Source organism: Leptidea sinapis, chromosome Z (assembly GCF_905404315.1).
Source record: "Leptidea sinapis chromosome Z, ilLepSina1.1, whole genome shotgun sequence".
NCBI classification, from domain to species: Eukaryota; Metazoa; Arthropoda; class Insecta; order Lepidoptera; family Pieridae; genus Leptidea; species Leptidea sinapis.
In genome coordinates, this window is record NC_066312.1 from 1,789,382 (window position 1) to 1,803,487 (window position 14,106).

The 14,106-nt window shown below is 33.6% G+C and overlaps 1 protein-coding gene across 1 annotated transcript in view; it reads right to left on the minus strand.

Moving 5' to 3' along the window:
* Positions 1 to 213: 213 nt before the first annotated feature.
* Positions 214 to 14,106, minus strand: part of LOC126978886 (uncharacterized) — a 34,484-nt gene continuing 20,591 nt past the window's right edge. The window contains exon 2 of the mRNA XM_050828001.1: positions 214 to 217. Within this exon, the coding sequence (XP_050683958.1) occupies positions 214 to 217 (4 nt within the window). The remainder of the gene's footprint in view (positions 218 to 14,106) is intronic.

Genomic DNA, 14,106 nt, shown 5'->3' on the forward strand with positions numbered 1-14,106 from the left:
GCAGCCAATCTGTGTAATATCTTTATGCTGCAGAAGAGGACTATTCGCTACATTTTTATTAATTAATTGTGATTTAGAGATGTTTGTATCGGTTCTTTTCTGGTCAGACAAATTATAATATTGACGACCACATAGCCCAGAGGTAACCGAACCTTATTAGCTTATTAGTTCCGGGTTCGAATCCCGATAGGTGCAAACATTTATAGTCAACCACTAGCTGCAATTAAACTTTTTTTTATGAATAATATAATAATAATAATTCTTGAAAAACTCAAAAATTCTGAGCGGCACTACAATTGCGCTCGTCACCTTAACATATGATGTTAAGTCTCATTTGCCCCGTAATTTCAGTAGCTACGGCGCCCTTCAGACCGAAACACAATAATGTTTACACATTACTGCTTCACGGCAGAAATACGCGCCATATGGTACCCATTAACCACCCATTATGTTGTGGTACCACAACGTGGTATGGGCCATACTCTAGCCGGCATACTATGCAAAGGAGCCTCCCACTAGTGCGTTAGCCAATAGAATACTATTAATAAACATTCTAAGGTGCTAATGTCAAGCGTGGCTGACTGTTTACGACTTATTAATATAAACATTATTAATTCAGAATTAACCTGCATGAGTCATATTATTAAATGACCTTGACCCACATTACGACTGAAATTTCTACTTTGATCTACCAGAATCGCATAAAATAAAGGAGCTGTATTGTGCATGGTAATAATGAAAACACCTTACGAAAGAGTCGAAGGAACACACACGTTACTACGCACATAAATATTATTCGATACCACTCGATACCACCTACTTCGATAAATAAATGACGTTTTGTTCTGTAATTCTGAACTGGAAAAATTATAATTTTGTCTTGTGCCTACACTTACAATATACTATTGTATAGACAAACAAGGCGTGCAAGAGAGAAGAACATCACTAACGAAGATTCACCAAGGTAGAAAATGAAAGTGAATATTTTGTTACTGTAACCGATTTTGATTGAGAAGACGTCAACAGTCAGCCACGCTTGGAATTAGCTCCTTAGTATTATAAGTATTAAACTAACTAATCACTAATGCAACAAACGCATATTCACAAAATATATTTGGTGATAATGATAACCTACTCCCATACGACCTGTTTGGAAATGGCTGATAATGTGAATTAGTGAGAGAGAGGGTCCAGCTTATAATCTGTCTCCGTCGCAATCTTTTATTTTATGCTCATAGCTCCAAAAAAGCTTCACAATAGGTCGATGTCAACATCCTGCATCAGTGATGCTGTTGTGAGGGGTGGCTTATCAACGAGTCACTGTTTTTGTGATCAAGGAGTTACGACATCTGTCAAAGTGTATCAAGAGACGGTCTTAGAGCGTGTTCTAGAACCTGTCAGTAACACGCTTTTTAAAAATGTACATTTGACTTTCCAGAAAGACACTGCACCTGGTCACGAGGAACGAACTTCCTATTTTGGCTGGTAGACATCAACGTTTTAAGCTTTATAATGGCGGGAGACTGGCCCACGTAGCCAGTCGCCCAGATCTGAGCCCCTTGATCTATAAAACCATAGAGTCGCAATATCCACTCAGGATTAAAGGTAAATGTATCACATTTAATATTTTTGATGAGACTGTAATAAATAATTACATTGAGTTTTATTAAGGTTTTTATTTTTAAATAACTCTTACCCGCAGTTTCACTCACTCACGTTTACTTTGTGACTTCTTTAACCTTTTCTATACGTAGCAACTTTATTAAACTATCTCTACATAGTCGTGTGGGCCGCTAGTAATGTATAAAAATGTCTAAATAAAGCTCAGTTCATTAAATAACCTGCAACTTTGATCCTTACTTTATATTACGTACGGCGCGACTGGTATACTTTAGTTATTTCCATAGTATTATGTTCTATGGTATATTGCTATGGGGCAACGCTGCCGATATTAATACAATATTTGTGCTGCAGAAGAGGGCTACTCGCGCAATTTATAACCTAGGTCCTAGAGAATCATTGAGAGCAAAATTCAAAGAAATTAACATCTTGACTGTTGATTCTCAATATATTCTTGATAATGTAATGTATGTTCATAGGCACATAAGTGAATTTGCAAGAAACTGTCATAACCATAATGTTAACACCAGGAACAGACATAAACTGATGATGCCTACTACTCGGCTAAGTCGAGTTAGTAAGTCGTTTGTGGGGCGATGTATATGCTTTTACAACAAGATCCCAGAAAATGTTCAAAACAAAAGTATTACGTTATTCAAAATAATTGTTAAAAAACGTTTGTGTGGTAAAGGTTACTATAACATAAATGACTTTCTTAATTATACCACAGATTGGGAATGGAGCGACCGCCCTCAGGCTATTAAATAATAAGTTTAATTGTACAATGTTACTTTGTTACTTTGTAAATGTTACTTTAATTGTAAAACATATTTTTGATGAAAAAACAAGCCCGCTGAGTTTGTTGCGCCCATTTTTCTCAGGCCTGAGGCATTCATTTTGGAATGGGTGGTAGTTTTTTGGCTTTTTTTCACATCCTATTTTGAATAAAAATATTTGAATTTGAACTTACTTTAAATATTCCAGTACCTTATATTAAACTTGAAATATATATTATATTTTATATTGAGCTTTTAATTTTTATAAAAATAATCAAAAAGGAAGTCAAATCAGCTACTGCGGTCGTGTTGAGAATCCTATCTCAAAGAGTCAAATATTATTGATAGTTGCGTTATTGTTAAACCAACCATACAGTGATTTCAACCTTTTATTGTGCCGCGTAGCGACACATTGAAGCGGTGACTTAACGGCTCACCGCCAAACCACATGGCTATATTTACTCATGTGGCACAACCGTCTTCCCGAGTAGCTATCGGACTTTCAACTGAATAGAACTGATCTTTGTATATGTACTGAGAAATAGGAAAAACATTCATAGCGTGTTTCAGAACCCGCGATGCCTATTGGCTCAGAATCTCTTGCATTGCGCATGACGCGATTTTGTTGTTTTATTATAGACGATTCTATTGGTTGAAAAACTCTTGGCAAAGGAGTAAATAAAACAGTTACAGAGAGATAGCTTCATACAACCACGCGAAATGGTTGCAATACTACAATGATACTACAATATATTTGTATGATCATTTTGGTTATGTCATCATGTTGTAGGTATGTTTACACCATTTTATTATTATTAAAAGGTTTTATTAATACGGCTTTGTGGGTAGTTTGGCATATAACTATGTAGGTATTTGTTTAATTTCAAATATTGCAAGTAACTTTTATAACACCGACATCTGATTGAGCAAAAATTTTGTACATCTGAATAAATTTGCTGGCAATGCAATAGTATGATATTATACATAGTCTGACGCTGCAGCCACGATAATCTCTTGTATCTTTGTTTAGTTTCGATATCTAATCACGTTTTTACTACAAACTGCTCTTGCAGTTATGATCGTCACATTAAAGGGAACTTCTTATTAAATAGTGGCAAGGGCGCGAAAGACTGTATATAAATTTAAATTCGTTTACAAAATAATGATATTTTGTGTTAATTCCACTAATCTTCACAAAAATCACTTTTATACGTGTAACTTCACTTCTACACGAGGCATCTTTAGGAGCTGTTGCTCGCCAAAAGTTGGAACGAGACTTCTATTCATTTTCTCTTTCACCTGAACTCACTTGAACTGCAGCTGTCTCCTCACGAGGCAACGCCTCAACGGCTAGTAAAATGAAAATGAAACTATTAATATTTATTTAAGCTTAAGTTATAAAAGCATTTTTAATGAAAGACTATCTTTGTATTTGTTACTTTCTAATCGGTCTTGAAAGAAATATTTAACACTATATATCTTTCAAATACGTAAACTAGACGGTGAGATATAATTATTAATAATACCTTATTAGATTTTGCCTGCTCTTGAGAAGCTTTCCCTCTGTACCATTTAATTACTCATATGCTCTTATCATTGCGCATGACGTGTTTGTTTTTTTTTAGATGGACTAACTTAAAACTTTACTTAACTTTAAACTTAAAATATTCTGAATTATAACAATAATGTAAAATTCAGGTAGCTTTGTACCAAAATGAAAAGGATAGGAACCATGTCTTACAGCGGAAGAACTCAAAACTTAGTCCCTCATCATTTTTGATAGATGAAGCTAACAAGAGTTTTAATACATTTTATAAAGTAATAATACCTTACCGTTAAAGCTCCACTAACGCTAACATGTTTTTGTTTTTAGAAATGGACAAAATATGTTAAAATCACGGCAAATTTTAAACCATTTTCCCCATTTGTTAAAGCGGCATCTATCGTTGATACTCATTGACGCTTGACAAATTGTGTTAATATAACCTACGTATAACCTAGTTCGGAAAGCTTTCAAGAGATGGTACTTAAAGGTAGATTATAATTTCACACAATGTTTTGGGATTTCTAAAAGGATTATTAAAAAAAACTACTCTAAAAAAACCGACTTCAAAAACTGAAAAGTATCAAACAATTAAAAATTTAATTAAATACACCTTTACCTTTGATATTAATAAAATGCTGTTTATATGTGCTACCTATTCATAGGTTTTAAGTCGGTGCTAAACATTAAACAAAAATTTTCATAAAAAGAAAACTACTGGGCCAAACTATGTTAATTTTTTATGGAACCAAATGGCATCTATTCTATATATATAAGAGATTTCCAAGTATATAGTCACTCATCACGATATCTCTGGAACCATTAGCGCTAAAGACTTGAAATTTGGTAGGAATATTATTTTCACCGAGTAGAGGTCAGCTAAGAACGGATTTTCCAAAATTCCATCCGCAAGAGTTTTTTTTTATTATAAACAGAACACCATCTGTCGGGTCAGCTATTTGTATATATATTAGCTACACAACTCCACTTCCACCAATTCCACTTGAAATGTATGTACCGACTGTAATAGACCACCCAGCACAAATTAACATCTTTTCATTCATGAACGATATAAAACACTTAAAGCGTTCGTAATGAACACTGATTTATACCTATTTGGAGATATAAATATTAATCTTAAACAGGATAGTCCTGCAAAACACCTTTACAATAATATAATAATATTAACACACTCTTACACAAATTATCTTGCCCCAAACTAGGCATAGCCTGAACTATGGATAACAAGACAACGGCATATTTAATAGAATAAACTTATTGAAACATACATAAATACATATAAACATCCATTACTCGGAAAAAAACATCCATATAAATGATTGCACCTACCGGGATTCGAACCCGGGACCTCTAGCTTAGTAGTCAGGGTCACTAACCATTCGGCTATATGGGTCGTCATATATCGTACCCTGCATAGTTTTAGAGCTTCTTTTCGAAATTAAGAGATACGCAAAAGATCTTGGAATGACCACTTCTATATAGGCACAACACTGGTTGAGCATCGCGCAATAATGCTCACTTGTCTTGGTGAGCCTGATTGCATACAGGCTGCTCCAAAATATAAAAATTGCCTAAATAATAACAGAGTTTATGATTTATCAATAAAATTGACTGGGATAAGCTGTGTATGGACTCTGATACTCCTATGCCACAGCATGCGGGCAAGGAATAGAGAACTTTTATTGTGATTTGAAACATCTATGTATACCCATGACTACAAATAAATGATGTTATCTTCTCTTATCTACTGATATATATAATACGAATTACAAGAAAATTCAATGAAATTTATACAGAGTCAACAAAAAAAACGAAATTAAAAAATAATTACAACAATTAGTTCTACCATTTCTAATAAATTAACTTCCTACATCTTTAAAAGGGGTCCATATTGGATTACATAAAATTCTTAATCCTATTCTTTGTCTTACTACCGGTCTGCGCTCATAATAATCTCACTTCATAACTTTTTTTTCATACTTTTTTATTCATACATTTTTTATTAATACCAACGGTTCTCATCGATACCACTCGATACCGCCCACGTCGATAAATAAATGACGTTTTATTCTGTAATTCTGAACTGGAGAAATTATAATATTTTCTTGTACCTACACTTACAATATACTATTGTATAGACAAACAAGGCGTGCAAGAGAGAAGAATATCACTAACGAAGATTCACCAAGGTAGAAAAGGAAAGTGAATGTTTTGTTTCTGTAAACGATTTTGATTGAGAAGACGTCAACAGTTAGCCACGCTTGGAATTAGCTCCTTAGTATTATTGGTATTAAACTAATTAACCACTAATGCAACAAACGCATATTCACAAAACATATTTGGTGATAATGATAACCTACTCCCATACGACCTGTTTGCTGATACTATAAATTAGTAAGAGAGAGGGTTCACTGATGGTCCAGCTTATAAGCTCCGTCGCAATAATTTATTTTACTCTCATAGCTCCAAATAGGCTTTACAATAGGTCGATGTCAACATCTTGAATCAGTGATGCTGTTGTGAGGGGTGGCTTATCAACGAGTCACTATTTTTGTGATATAGGAGTGACGGCATCTGTCAAAGTGTATCAAGAGACTGTCTTAGAGCGTGTTGTTGAAACTGTCAGCAATACGCTTTTTAAAAATGTACATTTGACTTTCCAGAAAGACACTGCACCTGGTCACGAGGAACGAACATCCTATTTTGGCTGGTAGACATCAACGTTCTAAACTTTATAATGGCGGGAGACTAGCCCACGTGTAGCCCAGATCTGAGCCCCTTGATCCATAAAACCATAGAGTCGAAATATCCACGCAGGATTAAAGTCCAGTATTACAGGGAAATGTATACATTTTATACGTAATATTTTTGCATTTAATATTTTTAATAAAATTAAATTAAATAATTACATTGAGTTTTATTAAGGTTTTTATTTTTAAATAACTCTTACCCGCAGTTTCACTCACTCACGTTTACTTTATGACTTCTTAAACCTTTTTTATACGTAGCAACTTTATTAAACTATCTCTACATAGTCGTGTGGACCGCTAGTAATGTATAAAAATGTCTAAATAAAGCTCAGTTCATTAAATAACCTGCAACTTTGATCCTTACTTTATATTACGTACGGCGCGACTAGTATACTTTAGTTATGTACCATATTTATGGTATATTGCTATGGGGCAACGCTGCCGATATTAATACAATATTTGTGTTGCACAAGAGGGCTATTCGCGCTATTTATAACCTAGGTCCTAGAGAATCATTGAGAGCAAAATTCAAAGAAATTAACATCTTGACTGTTGCTTCTCAATATATTCTTGATAATGTAATGTATGTTCATAGGCACATAAGTGAATTTGCCAGAAACTGTCATAACCATAATGTTAACACCAGGAACAGACACAAACTGACGATGCCTACTACTCGGCTAAGTCGAGTTAGTAAGTCTTTTGTGGGGCGATGTATATGCTTTTACAACAAGATCCCAGAAAATGTTCAAAACGAAAGTATTACGTTATTCAAAGGAATTGTTAAAAAACGTTTGTGTGGTAAAGGTTACTATAACATAAATGACTTTCTTAATGATACCACAGATTAGGAATGGAGCGACCGCCCTCAGGCTATTATTATAATAAGTTTAATGGTACAGTGTTACTTTGTAAGTGTTACTTTAATTGTAAAACATATTTTTGATGAAAAAAAAACCCGCTGAGTTTGTTGCGCCCATTATTCTCAGGCCTGAGGCATTCATTTTGGAATGGGTGGTAGTTTTTTGACTTTCAATAAGTGAGTTCACATCCTATTTTGAATAAAAATATTTGAATTTGAATTTGAACTTACTTTAAATATTCCAGTACCTAATATTAAACTTGAAATATGTATAAAGTATACATACTGATATGGACAAAACTTTAATTTTATACTGAGCTTTTAATTTTATTTAAAATAATCAAAAAGGAAGTCAAATCAGCTACTGCGGTCGTGTTGAGAATCCTATCTCAAAGAGTCAAATATTATTGAAAATTGCGTATTGTTAAACCAACCATACAGTGATTTCAACCTTTTATGTGCCGCGTAGCGACACATTGAAGCGGTGACTTAACGGCTCACCGCCAACCAACATGGCTATATTTACTCATGTGGCATAACCGTCTTCCCGAGTAGCTATCGGACTCCCAACTGAATAGAACTGAGTTTTGTATATGTACTGAGAAATACGAAAAACATTAATAGCGTGTTTCAGAACCCGCGATGCCTATTGGCTAAGAAACTCTTGCATTGCGCATGACGCGATTTTTTTGTTTTATTATAGACGATTCTATTGGTTGAAAAACTTTTAGCAAAGGAGTAAATAAAACAGTTACAGAGAGATAGCTTCATACAACCACGCGAAATGTTTGCAATACTACAATGATACTACAATATATTTGTATGATCGTCATCGATGTCATCATCACGGTATGTTTACACCATTTTATTATTATTAAAAGGTTTTATTAATACGGCTTTGTGGGTAGTTTGGCATAAAACTATGTAGGTATTTGTTTAATTTCAAATATTGCAAGTAACGTTTAAACACCGACATCTGATTGAGCTAAAATTTTGTACATCTGAATAAATTTGCTGGCAATGCAATAGTATGATATTATACATAGTCTGACGCTGCAGCCACGATTATCTCTTGTATCTTTGTGTAGTTTCGATATCTAATCACGTTTTTACTACAAACTGCTCTTGCAGTGATGATCTTCATATTAAAGGGAACTTCTTATTAAATAGTGGCAAGGGCGCGAAGGACTGTACATAAATTTAAACTCTTTTAAAAAATAATGATATTTAGTGTTATGGAATTAATCTTCACAAAAATCACTTTTATACGTGTAACTTCACTTCTACATGAGGCATCTTTAGGAGCTGTTGCTCGCCAAAAGCTGGAACGAGACTTCTATTCATTTTCTCTTTCACCATGAACTGCAGCTGTCTCCTCACGAGGCAACGCCTCAACGGCTAGTAAAATGAAAATGAAACTTTTTATACTTATGAAAGCTTAAGTTATATGAGCATTTTTAATGAAAGAGTATCTTTGTATATGTTACTTTCTAATCGGTCTGTTTTGAATTGAAAGAAATATTTAACACTATATATCTTTCAAATACGTAAACAAGATGGTGAGATATAATTATTAATAATACCTTATTAGATTTAACCTGCTCTTGAGAAGCTTTCCCTCTGTACCATTTAATTACTCATGTGCTCTTATCATTGCGCATGACGTGTTTGTTTTTGTTGTATTTTAGATGGACTTACTTAAAAGTTTACTTTACTTAAAACTAAAAATTTTCTGAATTATAACAATAGTGTAAAATTCAGGTAGCTTTGTACTAAAAGGAAAAAGGACAGGAACCATGTCTAACAGCGGAAGAACCCAAAACTTAGTCCCTTTTTAAATCATTATTGAAAGATGAAGCTAACAAGAGTTTTAATACATTTTATAAAGTCATAATACCTTACCGTTAAAGCTCCACTAACGCTAACATGTTTTTGTTTTTAGAAATGTACAAAATATGTTAAAATCACGGCAATTTTTAAACCATTTTCCCATTTGTTAAAGCGTCATCTATCGTTGATACACATTCTAGCTTGACGAATTGTGTTAATATAACCTGCGTATAACCTAGTTCGTAAAGCTTTCAAGAGATGGAACTAAAAGGTAGATTAAAATTTCACACAATGTTTTGGGATTTCTAAAATGATTATTAAAAGAAACTACGCTTAAAAAACCGACTTCAAAAACTGAAAAGTATGAAACAATTAAAAAATTAATACTCCTTTACCTTTCATATTAGTAAAACGCTGTTTATATGTGCTACCTATTCATAGGTTTTAAGTCGGTGCCAAATATTAAACAAAAATTTTCATAAAAAGAAAACTACTGGGCCAAACTATGTAAATTTTTTATGGGCCTAAATGGCATCTATTCTGCATCGAACCGAATAATAATTACGTAAATCGGATAATAAATCCCAGAGTATAAACATGTGAATCTGAAATTCATTTTTAGAAACATATTTGCTCCTTTCGGCATTCCTTTTTGTGGAAGTTTCTGTTTTCCGGGAGGAAAAGGAACAATACACCGACCTAGTAACTGTTTGTTGATTCTTCTTTATTGTGTAACAGTCGATAACTATTACGTAGTATCTATAAGATTTACATCATATTTGATGATAATAGTCATATGGGACAATATATATATATATATCCCATAGCTCCAAACCACAATTACATTTGAAATGTATGTGCCGACTATAGACCAACACAAATTAACATCTTTTCATTCATGAACTATATAAAACACGTAAACCGTTGGTAATGAACACTGATTTATACCTATTTGGAGATATAAATATTAATCTTAAACAGGATAGTCCTGCAAAACACCTTTACAATAATATAATAATATTTACACACTCTTACACAAATTAACTTGCCCCAAACTAGGCATAGCCTGAACTATGGATAACAAGACAACGACATATTTAATAGAATATACTTACTGAAACATACAAAAATACATATAAACATCCATTACTCGGAAAAAAACATCCATATAAATGATTGCACCTACCGGGATTCGAACCCGGGACCTCTAGCTTAGTAGTCAGGGTCACTAACCATTCGGCTATATGGGTCGTCATATATCGTACCCTGCATAGTTTTAGAGCTTCTTTTCGAAATTAAGAGATACGCAAAAGATCTTGGAATGACCTGATTGCATACAGGCTGCTCCAAAATATAAAAATTGCCTAAATAATAACAGAGTTTATGATTTATCAATAAAATTGACTGGGATAAGTTGTGTATGGACTCTGATACTCCTACGCCACAGCATGCGGGCAAGGAATGGAGAACTTTTATTGTGATTTGAAACATCTATGTATACCCATGACTACAAATAAATGATGTTATCTTCTCTTATCTACTGATATATATAATACGAATTACAAGAAAATTCAATGAAATTTATACAGAGTCAACAAAAAAAACTAAATTAAAAAATAATTACAACAATTAGTTCTACCATTTCTAATAAATTAACTTCCTACATCTTTAAAAGGGGTCCATATTGGATTACATAAAATTCTTAATCCTATTCTTTGTCTTACTACCGGTCTGCGCTCATAATAATCTCACTTCATAACTTTTTTTTCATACTTTTTTATTCATACATTTTTTATTAATACCAACGGTTCTCATCGATACCACTCGATACCGCCCACGTCGATAAATAAATGACGTTTTATTCTGTAATTCTGAACTGGAGAAATTATAATATTTTCTTGTACCTACACTTACAATATACTATTGTATAGACAAACAAGGCGTGCAAGAGAGAAGAATATCACTAACGAAGATTCACCAAGGTAGAAAAGGAAAGTGAATGTTTTGTTTCTGTAAACGATTTTGATTGAGAAGACGTCAACAGTTAGCCACGCTTGGAATTAGCTCCTTAGTATTATTGGTATTAAACTAATTAACCACTAATGCAACAAACGCATATTCACAAAACATATTTGGTGATAATGATAACCTACTCCCATACGACCTGTTTGCTGATACTATAAATTAGTAAGAGAGTGGGTTCACTGATGGTCCAGCTTATAAGCTCCGTCGCAATAATTTATTTTACTCTCATAGCTCCAAATAGGCTTTACAATAGGTCGATGTCAACATCTTGAATCAGTGATGCTGTTGTGAGGGGTGGCTTATCAACGAGTCACTATTTTTGTGATATAGGAGTGACGGCATCTGTCAAAGTGTATCAAGAGACTGTCTTAGAGCGTGTTGTTGAAACTGTCAGCAATACGCTTTTTAAAAATGTACATTTGACTTTCCAGAAAGACACTGCACCTGGTCACGAGGAACGAACATCCTATTTTGGCTGGTAGACATCAACGTTCTAAACTTTATAATGGCGGGAGACTAGCCCACGTGTAGCCCAGATCTGAGCCCCTTGATCCATAAAACCATAGAGTCGAAATATCCACGCAGGATTAAAGTCCAGTATTACAGGGAAATGTATACATTTTATACGTAATATTTTTGCATTTAATATTTTTAATAAAATTAAATTAAATAATTACATTGAGTTTTATTAAGGTTTTTATTTTTAAATAACTCTTACCCGCAGTTTCACTCACTCACGTTTACTTTATGACTTCTTAAACCTTTTTTATACGTAGCAACTTTATTAAACTATCTCTACATAGTCGTGTGGACCGCTAGTAATGTATAAAAATGTCTAAATAAAGCTCAGTTCATTAAATAACCTGCAACTTTGATCCTTACTTTATATTACGTACGGCGCGACTAGTATACTTTAGTTATGTACCATATTTATGGTATATTGCTATGGGGCAACGCTGCCGATATTAATACAATATTTGTGTTGCACAAGAGGGCTATTCGCGCTATTTATAACCTAGGTCCTAGAGAATCATTGAGAGCAAAATTCAAAGAAATTAACATCTTGACTGTTGCTTCTCAATATATTCTTGATAATGTAATGTATGTTCATAGGCACATAAGTGAATTTGCCAGAAACTGTCATAACCATAATGTTAACACCAGGAACAGACACAAACTGACGATGCCTACTACTCGGCTAAGTCGAGTTAGTAAGTCTTTTGTGGGGCGATGTATATGCTTTTACAACAAGATCCCAGAAAATGTTCAAAACGAAAGTATTACGTTATTCAAAGGAATTGTTAAAAAACGTTTGTGTGGTAAAGGTTACTATAACATAAATGACTTTCTTAATGATACCACAGATTAGGAATGGAGCGACCGCCCTCAGGCTATTATTATAATAAGTTTAATGGTACAGTGTTACTTTGTAAGTGTTACTTTAATTGTAAAACATATTTTTGATGAAAAAAAAACCCGCTGAGTTTGTTGCGCCCATTATTCTCAGGCCTGAGGCATTCATTTTGGAATGGGTGGTAGTTTTTTGACTTTCAATAAGTGAGTTCACATCCTATTTTGAATAAAAATATTTGAATTTGAATTTGAACTTACTTTAAATATTCCAGTACCTAATATTAAACTTGAAATATGTATAAAGTATACATACTGATATGGACAAAACTTTAATTTTATACTGAGCTTTTAATTTTATTTAAAATAATCAAAAAGGAAGTCAAATCAGCTACTGCGGTCGTGTTGAGAATCCTATCTCAAAGAGTCAAATATTATTGAAAATTGCGTATTGTTAAACCAACCATACAGTGATTTCAACCTTTTATGTGCCGCGTAGCGACACATTGAAGCGGTGACTTAACGGCTCACCGCCAACCAACATGGCTATATTTACTCATGTGGCATAACCGTCTTCCCGAGTAGCTATCGGACTCCCAACTGAATAGAACTGAGTTTTGTATATGTACTGAGAAATACGAAAAACATTAATAGCGTGTTTCAGAACCCGCGATGCCTATTGGCTAAGAAACTCTTGCATTGCGCATGACGCGATTTTTTTGTTTTATTATAGACGATTCTATTGGTTGAAAAACTTTTAGCAAAGGAGTAAATAAAACAGTTACAGAGAGATAGCTTCATACAACCACGCGAAATGTTTGCAATACTACAATGATACTACAATATATTTGTATGATCGTCATCGATGTCATCATCACGGTATGTTTACACCATTTTATTATTATTAAAAGGTTTTATTAATACGGCTTTGTGGGTAGTTTGGCATAAAACTATGTAGGTATTTGTTTAATTTCAAATATTGCAAGTAACGTTTAAACACCGACATCTGATTGAGCTAAAATTTTGTACATCTGAATAAATTTGCTGGCAATGCAATAGTATGATATTATACATAGTCTGACGCTGCAGCCACGATTATCTCTTGTATCTTTGTGTAGTTTCGATATCTAATCACGTTTTTACTACAAACTGCTCTTGCAGTGATGATCTTCATATTAAAGGGAACTTCTTATTAAATAGTGGCAAGGGCGCGAAGGACTGTACATAAATTTAAACTCTTTTAAAAAATAATGATATTTAGTGTTATGGAATTAATCTTCACAAAAATCACTTTTATACGTGTAACTTCACTTCTACATGAGGCATCTT